The sequence below is a fragment of the Cupressus sempervirens genome, chromosome 4 (genome assembly GCF_028749045.1).
Source record: "Cupressus sempervirens isolate cs-2001-9-10 chromosome 4, ASM2874904v1, whole genome shotgun sequence".
Lineage (NCBI taxonomy): Eukaryota > Viridiplantae > Streptophyta > Pinopsida > Cupressales > Cupressaceae > Cupressus > Cupressus sempervirens.
The window spans coordinates 488,241,483-488,258,363 of record NC_143121.1 but is presented as its reverse complement, the minus strand read 5'-3'; the positions used below and the strand labels follow the sequence as shown (position 1 = coordinate 488,258,363).

General features: G+C 36.2%; 1 protein-coding gene across 2 annotated transcripts in view; it reads left to right on the top strand.

Annotated features, from left to right (window-relative positions):
• LOC149562077 (cactus-binding carboxy-terminal, cactin) overlaps positions 1-16,881 on the top strand; it is a 203,787-nt gene that overhangs the window by 119,386 nt on the left and 67,520 nt on the right. For both annotated transcript variants that reach the window (XM_089825617.1, XM_089825616.1), the window contains one exon: positions 14,348-14,443. In XM_089825617.1, coding sequence (XP_089681743.1) covers positions 14,348-14,443 — 96 coding nt within the window. The remainder of the gene's footprint in view (positions 1-14,347; positions 14,444-16,881) is intronic.

The following is a 16,881-nucleotide window of genomic DNA, read 5'->3' as shown; positions in this document are numbered from 1 at the left end:
CAAACTTCAGACCTTGAAGGAGATTTGCCAGTGCAGCTTTGGACCCGGGTATGGGATAGGCATTACCCTTATTCCAATTCTATGTCATTTTTTAATAATTTCAGTTCCGTTGTTATGAAAATGTGAGGTGCCCAACAAGATAGGATTCCAGAGATTTTAAAGAGAGTGTTGAGGCCTGCCTTATTAAAAGATGATGCTAAATTAGATCATAATTGGGGAGATGCATTTTTGTTTCAAAAGATTTCAGTTATGAGAGTTTATGCTTGCTTCCAACCCTCAGACATGTTGCCAAGGTATATACCTACTAGGCTAGGAATAATTGAATTCTTGTGGCAATTCATCATGATGGATAGGGAATATCTAGGCCCTAAGTTGCACAAAGGAACCTTTCTATGTAGATGTTTTAAGATTGGTGATTTTACAATTGGGAAGGAAGCCATTGACTAAATTCATGAATTTTTGAGACATTATAGAATATATGATCATGAGAATGTAGTCAGGAGTGCCTTAAAGGAAATAAGAATCTACACTCTCCCTAACAACAAAGAATTGCCCCAGGTAGACATAATTATAAATTATTTGATTGAAAGTGATGTAGAGGAGAGATTGAGCATCTTCATAGGGTAGAGAGGGAGTTGAAGAAGAGTGACCCTGATCTCAAGGGTTTTTGCTTGGAAATTGCCTATCCTTTCAAGTTGGAAAAGATTTTGCAAAATTATTATCACATTATGTCTTAGATGCCACAAGACCCATTAGGGGAAGAAGACAGAGTAAACCCAGATTCTGTTGAGCCAGATGCCATTCTGGAAGAAACAAATGATCAACTTGAGACATCTGCTTGGGTAGCAAAAGACAACAAGTGGCAAAAAATTGTTCATATGGTTGAGAAGATTAAGGAGAGAACATTGCAACTAATGCCTGGCAAGAGCCAATACTTTGATGATATGAGGCAAAATTTCCTACAAGAAAGAGTAAAGGCAGCTGAAAGTTCCTTGACAGACTTGCAATTGGTTGCAGCAAGACTAGATGATAGGATCATTCAGGCAGAAAAATACTTAGAAGATGATGAATTCATCAAATCGGAAGAATTTAGAAGTTTCCTGTACAAGGTTAAGCAAAGTGAATTGACACTTACATTAAAGCTAGGGGAGTTAGAGGAGAAAACCAAAGAGCTCATTGAGAAACTACTGGTGTATGACCTTGATAGTGAAACCATGACGGTGAACGAGGCAAGAGATCTTGTAAAAGGGACTGGTATGCTATTGCTGCTTGGATGGGATATGGGAACAACATTTGCGCTGGATCAAATAGGAAGCAAGAAAAATCAATTTTCTTTGAAGCTTTTGGTGCACAAGTCTACAAAGAGGCTTTGGCTATAAAATTGACACTAAGACATTAGCTGTGTGGAGCCTTGCTCCTGAAACAAATAAGCCCTGATTGATGGATGTACAAGATACAATTCAGGGTAGTGCAATAATATGGACATTGAACTCGACCACTGGTAGTGAGATCTCAAGTGCTTTGAAGCACTTCTCTTTCATGAATGAGGCCAAGGTTGTATGAAGAGGAGCTCAAGAAGAGCTATGTGCTAGAACAAAGGGTGAAGGAGCTAGAGGACAAGATACAAGAATTAGAAGGTGAAATCGCCTCTTTGAAGGAGCAACTCAAAGATCAAGAGGAAAGTAGAATTGAGATGAGGGCTATGGAGTTGGAAAGGACAAATGAACAAATTGCTCTAGTGACTGAAGACAAGGCATTTGGGACTAAACACGGAGTTGCTGTGGTGGAGGTTGAAGCTCCAAGTCAGAACAATCAACTGAAGGTGGATGCACTAAAGGGGATGCTATATCATAGATTAGAGGTATTACAAAGGATATCCCAACAAGTTCACAATGTTTTCATCTCCTTGTAAAGTGCAAAATATGTGTGCAATGAAACTCTGATATGGCTCTCCCCTATTTTTAATCAATGGGGCCCATACCTTCAATTCTTTGATAGGTTAATTATTTCGATGGCTAAAAAGCCAGAGTTACTTGACAAGATCTTTACAGCAAAAGAGGTTTTAGAAATGGTGAAAGAATTGATTGGTTTGTTTACAAGCGAATCACAGGTAATCCAAAGCAAAGTAAAGATAATGAATGAAGGTATTGATATTTTTATTCCCTCCATTGTTGATAATGAAAATAAGTTGAAGGATTGGCAAGAGTGGTCAACATCCTTTGATCATATCATGACGTTGGAAAAGGTTGTAACAATCTTTGATGGGGATGTTGATGACAACTTATTTTATGATCTGATTGATTCTTTGTTCAAGATAGAAGTGGACATGAACAGATTTGTAACAAAATCAAAGGTCATCATGGATGCCAGATGGAACAAATTTGTAAATGATCTAGAAGCTATTAGAGGTATTGAGTGGCCAACTAAGAGAGAAGTTTATGTTTGGGAAGCAGTTGGTGAAATCAAGGCCTTGCCCATGGGAAGTAGTTAGAAGACAGCTGATGAAGACAGATAAACACAAAATAGAGGAAGAATAGAAATCATATTAGGGTATCTTACTTTTACATTGGCTTGCTATGGATACACCTATATCATAAACAAAGACTAGACCTGAACATCAAGATGCCAGCTGTTGAATTTTGAGCTACTTCCCATATCTTTTTAGTTGCAGAGAATATTTGTAAAACAATTTTTTGTCTTCTTTGTAACTTGTTTTTGAAGTCATGTAATGACATGTGTCTTACCATAGCTGAAGAATGTTGCAATCCTTATTCTATAAAAGGATTTCGAAGATTGGGAAAAGGGGTCCGAAGTCTAATTATGTGATTGATATTATCATACGAGTCGGTCCTATTTTTCTGTTAAGTTTGGAGATGTTTTAGTTTGTTTCTTTTGAAAGTTTGATGTTAATGAAATGCTGGTTTTAGTCTTATATTTTGTTTCAAGTCTCATATCAGAAATATGTATAATGCTCAAGAAGATTTAATACAAGGAATGTTGCAGAGTATCTATATCTCAAAATTCTCTCCATTTTCATGGTTTTATGATTTTGAGAATGAATGAACAAGTTTTATTTTATTCAAATGCAATTTAAGTGAGTTGTATATCATTTCATTGTTGCTTTTAATTCAAGGAATTAAGTAAATGCTACTGTGGAATGACAGGGTTATTTTAAGTATGACAGGGATATTGTGAGTAGAGAATTTAGAGGTCAACAGTTGATACATTTAATTACAAGCCAATTAAATAGATATATTAATATTAGCTAGTATGACTCTATTGTGGCAATGGATTAAGGCACTGGTCATTTAGTTGAAGAATAAAGCAAAACAGTCTTGGCTTTGCATGAATTACATTTTACAAAATCAAAATTATTAAATATTGCTGTCAAAATGGGATATAAAGTTGGTCATCACTTGTTGCAATAATTTGTCAAGTTTGTTACTAGCTACTATAAATTTGTCATTAAAATTGCAATTACAAGAAGTTTCAAGGCCAAATCTGTTGTAATGGGTTTGTAATGCAAAGTAGTGTATAAGAAGTGTCAAATCCTTAGGTTGACCCACCTTGGTTTATCAGAGCCTAAAGAGTAGAAAGCATTATTGCTTTGTTAAGTTGGTCCAGACTCCAATAGGATGTACCAGGTATGGGAAGTAGCTAACCCCTGGGTGTCATCTTATTTGCTGCTTTATGGTATTATTAAATATGTTAAATCAGAAACCAACAGACCACTTCAAATTTGTGTGGTCTTGATGGCCAGGAGGCAAGCTGAGTACCTTAATAATTAAATAAAGGCTTCTTTGGGTAGGTCATTCAATAGGGGACACCATCAGCTTCTCTATTATCACCATAGTTTGAAAGTTACACTTGGTAATGCATTTTAAAAGTTTAAATGACTTGGATTTGTCAAAATATTGACAATTTTTTCTATCATTAAAAAAGACATAAATTTGTAAAAATATTCTTCAAAATCATACATATTACTGAATTAAGAGAATGTATTACTGATATGCCTCAACCCTTCATATATAGATCAAAACTGAAGCTCAATAGCTTATAGACATCATAGGTCAAAAAAAAGTTCAATGCATATTGTTTTCAAGTTCCAATACAAATAAAAACTACAAATTATAATTTCAATTCTCATAATGAGGGCTCTTTTCTTTGTTGAGTAACATGGATCATTTTCTGCAAATGTACTAAGATTGTTAATGTGATTGATGTCTTCCAAATGCAGATTTGAAGACTCATAAATATGAGAGAAGGAGACATGTCTCATGAAGAGACATATCTCTATAGTTAATCATCATTAGTTAATATATTAATAATATAAATAACCATGTATAACTCATCTTTAAGCATATATGTAATATTAATAATATATGTAATATATTATTATATTATTATATAATAATATATAATGTATAATATATATAATATATATTGTATATATAAGATATTTATCTTAAAGATGATTTACCATGAACAAGGTATCTCATAATAAAATCAATCCGACAAAAGCTACAACCTTAACATTCTTTGGCCAGATTAAGGGGCTGTGTGTGTCCTTGGACAAGATGGTAGTGCTGGAGCTTCTTGTTTAGGAATAATATCATTCTCAACAGATGCCTTAGGCTTAGGATCATGATATGAATGTAATAAGCATTACTAATGGCTTGCCTTTTGCATCTTCATATGCTGCTACCCCCTCCAAATCAGCTATAACATAAGCATTAAGCAACTGCTCAACTTCCTCAACTCCAATATTGTAATTTGTAATGAGTCCTGCTGGTTCTCACTCAAACTATGCTGAAGAATGGAGTTTTTTTTTGTGTTTTTGAAATATTTGCTTTTTCCAGAATATAAAATGTATGACAATGGATAGAAAATTTGAAATTGCAAATTCTCTCCTCTATCTTTTTTATGCAACAAATGCAATGTATGCAAGTGTATACAATGAAGACGCTTGATTATTGAAATGTATTGAACCTGATTTAGTAGAAGGTAAGACTGGTCTCCAGCTGAAAATAAAACACATAAATCCTCCTCTAATGTTGATGCCACCCTTCCAACAGCAACACGGGCTCTGTATATGCTAGCCCAGCCCTTGAAAATATCAATGTTGGTCCTTTGATTACTGATCACAGCATTTACCTAGGCCTGTATCCTCTCCACTTGTACAGACGGCAACCAAAACACCCTCCAATACCTCAGAATTCATTGTATTTGCAGCCATTCTTCCTCATATCAAACTCCAGCAGTTATGTTATCTTCCCAGAATGGATCGATTCAGCAATTCGATCCCAAATAGCAGCAGTAGAAGGCACAATTAATTGGCAATTGAAACCAATTCAAAGTGCTAGCAAAGTCTAAAAGAAATTCACAATTTCTTCAGCTCAGTCCGTCAAATCCTCAAATGACCAAAATATAAAATGTCATCAAGAATGCCTGAAATGAAGTCCGAAACCCCTTTTATGATATTCAATTTCCATTTGTCATCATCCCCCTTAATTTACTTTACTTATATTTCTCATAAAGCAACTTTATGTTATAATTTAAAGGCGACAAATAATAATAGTCACTGTATTGATTAAACTCCCCCATTACTCCAAAATTAGCCTTTTCACTGATATAATGGTATCTTGACACAGAAGGTTCTTGTTTCATGTGCCCTTGATTTAAAACTTTTAATCCTGATTCCAATTAGTGATAACACTAAGGTGCCCACTAAACAATCTCAATTGAAATAGCAACTTCAGTAAATATAATTAAACTGTAACAAATAGTGCACCCAACTTGTGAAAATGGCCTAACAGCACTGGAATCAAAATCTGATACCACAGGAGTGATTTTGATGATCAAAGATGATGAAAGGTCTTGACTAGTAACTTACTAAAAATAGACACTCCCTCCAAGAATCTTGCAGCCCAAACCAAAAGTCAAAAGCAACTTCTGAAAGCACCATATAACTCCTCTAAATCATCTGAGCTCATTGGAATCATCTATTGACTTACTTTAAATAGTAAGCCCTTCAAAATGGAGTCAAAATTCATGATTGGCCACTGGAAAGCAAAATAACTCCAGAACAAGGTCCTCTAATCAACAGTATCAGTCTACAAGGACCTAATGATAGGCTAAATCCATCAACTCTGATGCAATTAAAAAATGGGTACATTACAAATATGAGTGCTTGAAAAAAGAATTAATAAGAATGTTGATGTTTTTCTTTGTGACAATCTGTCTTCTTTCAACATTGGCTGAGTTTTCCAGTTGGACTTGCAATTCATTGGGTGATTTACTTTTTGCAGACTCCAACTGACTCAGGAGTTCTCACGAGTCATGCAAGTAAATGGCAATTTTCAAAACTTGATTTATGGCTTTATTGCAACTGTGGAGGGTACATGTTTTTCTTCTAGTGATATGGATTAGATACTGTTCATCTCTCATTCCAACATCCTTGGTTCTATCATCTTCAGTGACGAGTCCTGTTTCTTGGAATATTGGACTATTTATAGATTATTTATAGTTAATCCTGTTGGTGTCACAGTCTCAGAGGTTTTTTCTTTTCTGATAAGGTTCTTCTGTCTATTGATTACTTTTCAGCTTTATTTATTTAGTTTTGACATTCTTTGGTCCCTTGTGGACGTATATGTTTCTTTCAATTCCAGATACATCCCAGCAGCAAACTTTGTGGGATAAATGTTCTTCTTTTGCATGGAACTGGGGCAAGCTTCGCACTGGAATAATGGCCCTTTTCCGCCAAAATCAAGTTAAACTTGAGCCATTCTACGACTTTTGATGGAGTATTTCATTCTTTTAAAGCTGGCACTTGGATAAACAGAGATTTCATATTACAAGTTGAAACCCTTCAAATTCTCCTTTCAGTATTTTCCAAACAGTTGGGTCCAGTGATTTTTGCTTGGATATTCCAGCATGTCTTGATATCCTTGATGCCATCAATGTAAGTCAGTTCAATATGTCACAAGCATCTCATTGCAAAAGTTTTAAGTATTTGTCCCAAAGTTAGTATTGTCATGTCCCCATTTTGGAGGCAATTTGATTTAATTAATTTAATTAATTAGGTTGTCCAAAATAATGAATATTTTATGAGGATGACTAATTAATTATTTTAATTAAATAAATAAGTGGTATTAAGTTAATTATTTATAAAGTTATCAAATAAATAAATATTAAAAGGTAACTTTATATTTAATTAATTTAATAAAGTGACTTGAATTATAAAATATTTTATAAAGTCACTTAATAGATAAAATAAAATAATGTTTTAGAAGCTTCTGGAGAAAGTGGAGGAAAAAGAATAAATAGGCACCGCGGGCTTCATTCTAATCATCTAGATTTGTTGTTGTTGATGTTGATGTTTGTTGATGTGCATTGTGGAGCCTAGGGTTTCTGCAGTAGTCACAACTGGCCATTGAGAACGAAAACTCTCAATTGGTACGCAATTTTGAGGGTGTGAAATATCACTTGAATTATTGCAGCTGGGAGGAAGATACTTCAGTCTTCTATTTGTGCTACATTGAGAAAAAATATTTGAGTACAAAAAGCAGGCCGAAAAAGCAGTTCAAAAAAGCAGGCCGAAAAAGCAGTTCGAAAAAAGCAGGCCGGAAAAAAAGCAATCCAAAAAAAAAGCAATCTGAAAAAAGCAAATTCGAAAAAGCAAAGAAAATTATTACAGCCATCTACAGTCAGGGGCGGCAGCTAGAGAGGCACGACTTGGGCATTTGAGGAGGTTATTTTCTATTTAGTGGTATTGCAATACATCTATTCTCTAAGGCGACTTCATATGCCAGGTCTGAGGTGTATTTTCGTAGTTGGCTTTCACTATAGAGTGCTGTTGTAATTGTCATTTCGTATCAGACCTATCATTCATTAATAGATACATCATTCATTTTTACATTCCTCACAATGGTATCAGCAATCCATGGCTTTAGTTGTATTTAATCATGCATGTGATTAGCGTACTGCTGTAGGGGAGTTTTGAAGTTAGATATTTAGTGTTGCATTAGTTTTCATTGGCAGCTATAGGTGCATATTACTTTACCAGCAATCATCATATTTTGATATCTTTGTAAATGCCAAGAGTCTTGGCTAACTTAGTATGAATATTGTATTGGATACTCATTCTCAATCAAGGAGATACAATTGCTGGTCATTAATAGTTGTCTTTGAGCGTTAATATATCATTTCTTATTAGCCAGTTAGCTTGCATACCAACTGTTTGTTAAAATACCAGTTGGCTGTAGGTGATCATTTTCATGATTAGAACTCATATATGCATTCACTATTGCCAAAATTAGTTGCATATTTATGTTAGGTTATTGTTTAGACAATTTGGAGTCTTTTGTAAGCATTCTCTTTGAGGCAAATCCAAACAGGAATCACAACGGCAATCTGAAAAGTTATATCAGTCATATGACCCCTTGCTTGCAAAGTGTTTGACGAAATGTCAAACCACTGAACTATAAAGATTTTTGGTGTTTGAAGAAGTTATAACCTGTTGTGGTTATTACAGTGGTATCAAAGCTATTGACCTGTCATCCTGTTGGGTAGATTGGACATTGAATTAGTTAGTTAATCATGTTTACTTCAAGTACCCAGAAGTAGTGGGACAAGGATATGAAGAAGCTTAAACAAAATTTGATAAGGTTGGATGAAAGTCAGAAAAGGATGAATGAATTGATGGTTTCCATGTTTAAGAGGACTACGTCACACAACAAAGAGAAAGAGGAACAAGAGGTCTCTACAAGTGAGGTATCTAGAAACCTCTACAAGGAGTTTGTAGCAGTTGGTGACCAACATATAGCCGAATCTAGGGAGGACAAAAATCAGACTAGCTTGGAGGAAGATGTTGGGCACACAATACTTCAGAAGGTAGTGGGAATGGATATTACGCAGATTGATAGTAACGGTCAACTTGATACTCAAGTTGAGACAATTGTATATAGGTCGTCAGAGGGTGATGTCATAGGTACTCGAGATGGTTTAGTTCCAATAGGCAGTGACTACAGCGTAGTGGGTTCAGATGATGATTATGCAGATTTTGTTGTGCATGATGGTGAGATACCTGGTAGAGATGAGCAGACATTGAGCATTCATGACTTTGCTGAGAGAGAGTACCAGGTACAGATAGATGCTTCATCGCACGAGGTTGAGGCTGGTAGTACTTCACATGATTTGTCCAGCTAGCTCAAGGTGAGCGAAGATAGTATTGTGACTTCATTATCTCATCATGACAAAATGCGGGATATGATAGAGGATCACATCCGGATGATTCAGTTACAGGGTCAACATAAGGGAGTTCAGGCAAAGTCTTCTTGTGTTGACTTACAGGTGATTAGGGAAGGAATGGGAACGATGAAGTTGAGATATTTACATCTTCTATCAGATCGTGACTATCTTCTTAGCCTTGTCAGAGACTATTCAGATGCCTTGAGGAGAAAGGAGGAGGAAGTTGACAGGCTTTCTCGCGAGCTTGAGGACATTCGAGCTTCTTGGATGAATACTCCATTGGCATTACAGGACTGGAAGAGACATGGGAATGAGCATGGCATGGAGCTGAGCTTAGTTTCATCTTGCACTCCTGATACTCAATTTTCTGCGGCAGGCGGATCATATGTGGTCGTTGATAATGTTGTGAGTTCATCTTGCATTCACATTCAAGATACAGGGAAAATGTCAGACAAGTATGTGGAGTTAGTTGGTATTAGTCATATTACTCAGGTGAGGAGTTTGCTTGAGTTACCAGCTGATTCTAGTTTACGGATATGGATTCGAGATTGTTATATTGGCGTTTGGGATTCAGTTGACTGGAGATCTTTATCACTTTTTGGTAGCAGTGATTGTTTGGGTGCTATCATGGATTTGATTAGCAGATTGCACGGTGTTGTCTTTTCTTGTGCCAACAGCTTGTCCGATGTTGGTATTAGTTTTTATACACCGGTGTTGGGCTTTGTTCATATATCCAGTCGACCATTCTTGCTGGAATGTGTTAATGATCTTTCATATTTGGCAGTGTGTACAGATGAGTCCCAGGATCATATTGGCCTTGATGACATCTAGGAGGATGCAGTGGGTTGTTTTGAAGACTTAGCTTCCTTGGCAGTTTCTTTTGGTACAGAGGAGGTGGATAGCAGTGCTACAGTTTTTGATACTCCGTATGTTGATATGAGCTTTGGAGTTGATTCGCAGGATATGGTTGGTAATACTCTATAGACCAGTAACTTTAAGGATACTCCCTTAGACAGTGTGTCAGAGGAAGTTTGTAGGAGACAGTCTAGCCAGTGCCATCATGTGTCTAGTCAGTTGAGAGTTAGTGAGCGAGACATTGCTATCGCTTGCCAGCATTTCGATGCTGCTCGTTAGTTGTTAGCAGTTTATGGATGGGGTTCTCCTACTAGTGATGAGCGGGGAGGCAGTTATTTTTCCTTGACAGAGATCCACTCTTTATGGGAGGCTATTCGGATTCTGAGACAGAATTATATGCAGCTGGTAGCCGATAGAGATTATCTTATGGAGTGGGTGAGTACAACATACGATGCATTATTGGCCAGGGAAGATGAGGTGAGTGAGCTTACTCAGCAGCTTGAGGTGACTTCTGAGATTCTTGAAAGTACACAGTTGGCTTTCAAGGAGTCACAGCTTCATTTGGCTAAGGTGACCATGGAGTTAGAGCGATTGCAGTCTTTACCAGATTCTGTACAGTCACAAGTTGTGGTGTCTGGTGATTCGAGGATGTCCATGGTCGAAATTATCAGAGACAGTGGAGATGGGGATGCATCCATCGTTGATACTAACATTGGCATATCAGGTTCGTTCCCACTAGAGTCAGCTTCAGTTAAGTTGGGTGCTACAGCAGATTGTTGTATGCCTGACATGGTGGTGGCCTCTAGTACTAATGGCATAGAGACTAGAGATGTTGTATCAAAAATCATAGTATGATGTTGGTGAGCCGACAGTTGGCATGGTTCCTGCTAGTAATACTACTCCCTTGGCGATGTCTTCGGAGGTAGTAGTCAGTTCCAACTTGGTTAGTGATTGATTGCAGTTAGTTTCATCTGGATTGCAGTCTGAGCCACTGACTGAGATTGGCGCATTCTATCGGCATTACACTGTGAGGTATGCTCATCAATTTACCTTTGATGACCATGTTGATGAGATGATGATACAGAGATGTACTTTGGTTCCTAGTGCTTGTCATCAGTTATGGGACGGTTTGATGCCTCGGGATGAGAGTTGTGATGAGCATGACATGGCTATAGGTTTTGCGGTTGACAGCTTGATAATACACGACTTAGAGCAGGAGTTTGGGAGTGATGCTTCAGCAGTTGTTGTTATTGAATCTACTCCTTTGGCTATGACATCTCCTGACTTAGCTGGTGATCAGTCACAGTGGGTTGTAGCACTTGTTCATGGTGAGCTGTTGATTGAGGTTGGTTCTTTTTATCAGCATTATACTGCAGGGTATGTGCATCAGTTAGCATTTGATCCTTGTGCTGAAGAGTTGATAGCAGGAAAATTTGGTTTGGGTTCCATTTCTTGCTGTTTATCTTGTGATGACTTTTCACCATCAGCAGTCCATGGGAGTTATGGCTATGAGACAGTGGCCGGTGATCTGCAGAGTTGTGTTGACTGCAGGAGTTGTTCAGTGTGTGGATTCTCCACACTTGGTACAGTTTCATTTGGGAGCATTCACCATTGTTGTAGAGTTGGATTGTACATTTCGTATAGGCCAGTGGGATACGTTGATGGTATTTACTGTGTTGGCAGTTTGATTTGTCCACTTTACTTGGGTTTTGATTTTCTAAGAGTTTGTGTCTCGTGGGTTTCTGACTATGGCAGTTGTGATTTTGGAGTTTGGTTGAGCTGTAATTGTCAGTTTGATTATGGATTCCTCTTGGTTATATTGTAGAGGATATTACAGGAGCCTGTGTTGATTGATAGTAGTATAGTACATAACTACATTTGGGATCCAGGCGGATTGATTGGTTTATTGTTCAACCATTGCTTGGGGACAAGCAATTTCAGGAAGGGCGGACTGTCATGTCCCCATTTTGGAGGCAATTTGATTTAATTAATTTAATTAATTAGGTTGTCCAAAATAATGAATATTTTATGAGGATGACTAATTAATTATTTTAATTAAATAAATAAGTGGTATTAAGTTAATTATTTATAGAGTTATCAAGTAAATAAATATTAAAAGGTAACTTTATATTTAATTAATTTAATAAAGTGACTTGAATTATAAAATATTTTATAAAGTCACTTAATAGATAAAATAAAATAATGTTCTAGAAGCTTCTGGAGAAAGTGGAGGAAAAAGAATAAATAGGCACCCCGGGCTTCATTCTAATCATCCAGATTTGTTGTTGTTGATGTTGATGTTTGTTGATGTGCATTGTGGAGCCTAGGGTTTCTGCAGTAGTCACAACTGGCTATTGAGAATGAAAACTCTCAATTGGTACGCAATTTTGAGGGTGTGAAATATCACTTGAATTATTGCAGCTGAGGGGAAGATACTTCAGTATTCTATTTGTGCTACATTGAGAAAAAATATTTGAGTACAAAAAGCAGTTCGAAAAAGAAGGCCGAAAAAGCAGTTCGAAAAAGCAGGCCAAAAAAGCAGTTCGAAAAAGCAGTCCGAAAAAGCAGAACTGAAAAAGCAGGCCAAAAAAGCAAGTCCGGAAAAGCAATAAAAAAAAAAAAAAAAAGCAATCCGAAAAAAGCAAATTCGAAAAAGCAAAGAAAATTATTACAGCCATCTACAGTCAGGGGCGGCAGCTAGAGAGGCATGACTTGGGCATTTGAGGAGGTTATTTTCTGTTCAGTGGTATTGCAATACATCTATTCTCTAAGGCCACTTCATATGCCAGGTCTGATGTGTATTTTCATAGTTGGCTTTCACTATAGAGTGCTGTTGTAATTGTCATTTCGTATCAAACCTATCATTCATTAATAGATACATCATTCATTTTTACATTCCTCACAATGGTATCAGCAATCCATGGCTTTAGTTGTATTTAATCATGCATGTGATTAGCGTACTGCTGTAGGGGAGTTTTGAAGTTAGATATTTAGTGTTGCATTAGTTTTCATTGGCAGCTGTAGGTGCATATTACTTTACCAGTAATCATCATATTTTGATAGCTTTGTAAATGCCAAGAGTCTTGGCTAACTTAGTATGAATATTGTATTGGATACTCATTCTCAATCAAGGAGATACAATTGCTGGTCATTAATAGTTGTCTTTGAGCGTTAATATATCATTTCTTATTAGCCAGTTAGCTTGCATACCAACTGTTTGTTAAAATACCAGTTGGCTGTAGGTGATCATTTTCATGATTAGAACTCATATATGCATTCACTATTGCCAAAATTAGTTGCATATTTATGTTAGGTTATTGTTTAGACAATTTGGAGTCTTTTGTAAGCATTCTCTTTGAGGCAAATCCAAACAGGAATCACAGCGGCAATCTGAAAAGTTATATCAGTCATATGACCCCTTGCTTGCAAAGTGTTTGACGAAATGTCAAACCACTGAACTATAAAGATTTTTGGTGTTTGAAGAAGTTATAACCTGTTGGGGTTATTACAAGTATTCCATATATTTCAAGAATTGCTGCACAAGGATTATTTGCTTGATGTCTGGAATCACAATTGATTGAATGAAATAAACCCCAATACTTGATCAGCTGCAATGGCAAGACTGTTGATTCAGAGTGAATCGTTCTCCATATCTAAGCTTCTCCAATTGTAGTCAGAGGAGCCACCCTCTCATTGAAGAGGAAATAATGGATATCTATCCCTTGTAAATATATCTAGTTTTGTAGTTTGTTTATTACACTTTGCTTACAATTTTCCTTGGCCCGACAGCAAATAGTCTCATTTTTTCACATTATTCACATTATGCTTTTGAAAAGTATAAAGAAATAAGTTTTCGTAGCATTCTCTTATTTTTCTCTGCTTTTTGTGTTTTCTTATATCATTCTGGGGTGACAACTGAAAGAACATATAGCATATCGAGAATTGGAAATTGGAAGATTATGTTGTTATGTGTAGTTATCTGTCAGGGTGAATTTCTTTAAGTATGTAAAGTTTAAAAGTTAAATGTCAGGTGAAATTTATGTAAATGGTATATAAATTTAATCTTTTAAAGAAAGACACCATATCATCATCTGTCCAATGTCTCTTTGTCTGGATGGCTACAGCTATAAAATATGTTTGAAGAGTTGGAACATATTACAATGGTTTTATAACGTGCTATTTGTTGTAAATCATTTAGTTACTGAGTGGCTTGGTATTCATTAACTTGATATGGCCTAAACAGGGTCTTACAGTGAAGGAAATGGAAGAACTACATGATGACATAAAAATGCACTTGGAGTTGGATCGAGCAACTCCGACACATATTGAATATTGGGAGGTTTGTTTTCTCTCATCTGCCCCTACAAGTTTGAAAGATGTCTTTTGCAGACCATCTCGTATGTGTAGAAATCTTTCATATGTTATTTATTCAAGCTGATTTGGCTGGATATAATTTGACTATATCGAATTTGCTTAATTTTTGGAGTTGGTATGTGGATCTGTTTATTGTATTTTGCCTTAGAATTCAGATTTAATGCATTCACATTTGCTTCTGGTTTCAAGTCATTGCTAATCGGACTTGCAATTTCTTGAATACATTAGTCATTGTAGACTTATTTGCTTTCAATAATACCTGATTAAGGGATTTTCTTACATCTAGGCATGTCCTGCAAGCAGTTTGTTATGCAATATAATTTAATTTTGTTGTTTTTTCAAGGAGGAAGTTCAATGGTACTTTGAGTTTGCAAGTTCTTCATTTCTAAGTAGATTTATTAAAAAAGTATCCTTGCAAACTCAATGAGCTATAATTTGCTGAATTGGGCACACTGCGCTTTTCTAAGGTGTGCCATTTCTTAGGTTATTTGATGAGACATCAAGTTTCTGACATCTTTCTCTCATATGAGTAGTCCTATTCCTTGACTATACACTCCTGTACAAATGCTTCTATAAACGTGTTGTGTCTGTGTTGGTTATGCAACCAGAAATATATTGCAGACATAAGTATTTCTAGAAAATGATTATCATATGGAGAAACTCCCTCTAGATGAGCTCTTATCACCCAAAGGAATGTAATTAAGAACACCATTGAACATGTTATTGTTTTGAATTTTCTTATGCTGAAATGCATAAATGATAAAAGAGGCGACCTCTCTGTATCTCTTCCTGTTCATTTCTGCCTTGTCTCCCCTCATCAGATTTACAACTACCTTTTTCGGTTTATTAGAACACCCTACTAACCTTTGCCACGAGGGGAGGGTATGGTTTCCTCTCAAGAGAAGCTTTATCAAGAATTCACTTAATCTTCTAAGGATGATCTCAAGTATATATACCAAAATATACAAAATCCAGTAGAAACGTCTTAATTTTCCTTTGGTCAATATCAGTGGCTGTTACCTGATGATGAAATCCCAACATAAGCTTCATATGTCCTTTGAAGACAAGAAGTATATGCTGTGGAATGTAATGCCCCGCCAGGAAACCTGACAGGGGGTTTTATTGTAATTTTCTTTCTGCTAAGTACATTTATCCCAATAGGTTCCTAATGTTTTAGGTCTCAAATATTTTTCCTCAATTGCTTTCAATTGATTTTTCCAACCAAGATTTCATTTATCTCTTAAGTTACATTTACATCACAATAATCCCACAACATATTTACATACATAAGATAAATAGAGTACACTGAACAATACATTTCGAAATGAATTCCTTACATAATTCAGATTTAAAATCCATAAGTGTAACAATAACATTTTCTAGCATTACATCCATCAAGAGGGAAATTAAGATAAACATCTTTAGCATTTACATTATCATTATCCCTTTTTCCCCTTTTCCAAACTACCCTCCCTTTTACATTGCTCTCTTTTGAATACATCAATAATATCCTGCTTAGGGTTCATGTTTTACATCAATTAAAATGCATCAAGTAATTATCAAATTGAAACATCTTGAAATCATCTTTAGAATATTTTCAGAAGCATCAAGAAATCTTCAACTCTCTTTTTTCCAACTGAACCACGTACAAGACTCAAAAAGTCTTGCCACCCAACCATGTGGAGCCATAAAGGAACCAATCCCCCAAGCTAGGAGACAAAACCATGATCCAGATAGGTCTAGGACATAATCTAAGGCTTAACTCAAAAAATGTAAAAGTATAAAGCCAAACGGACCACCGAGGGCTAAGGCAAGAGTGAGGGGTTCAACTGTGTCTAGATGAGTGTCATTGTACATTCCCATATTGTTGGGATCATTCACATGAGCCAAAGACCATCCCACCGCACAAAATATCTTCTCCTTAAGAACTCCAACAAATTATGTATGAATCAGTAGTGTTGGGATCATTCACTTGAGTTAGGGACTAATAAGTTGCATAGGATGTCCCCTTTCCAAATACTTCAATACTACTTAATCTTGTTTAGTGTGAAAAACCGAAAACCATACCCATATGTTTTAATTATGTTAATCTCTTATTAACCAACTCACTTATAGAGCTAACCTGGCTAGGGCACTGGTCTCTAAGCATAGGATCCCTTTGCAGCCACTTCTGGGCACCAACACCAATGGTGAGCCACACACCTAGGTTTTCTACTCTACTTGAAAACCAAAACACATGTGTCAATGCAGAAAGTGACACATCTCAATGGGACAACATGCCCTGGGTCAAAATGCAAAGTAACAAGAAGTTGTACTGAAATCAGACTTGGGTGACTGACCAAAACATTCAAGAAGTAGGCAAAACTGACAAAAGCCCTTTAAATTGTACATCTGTTCTTAATT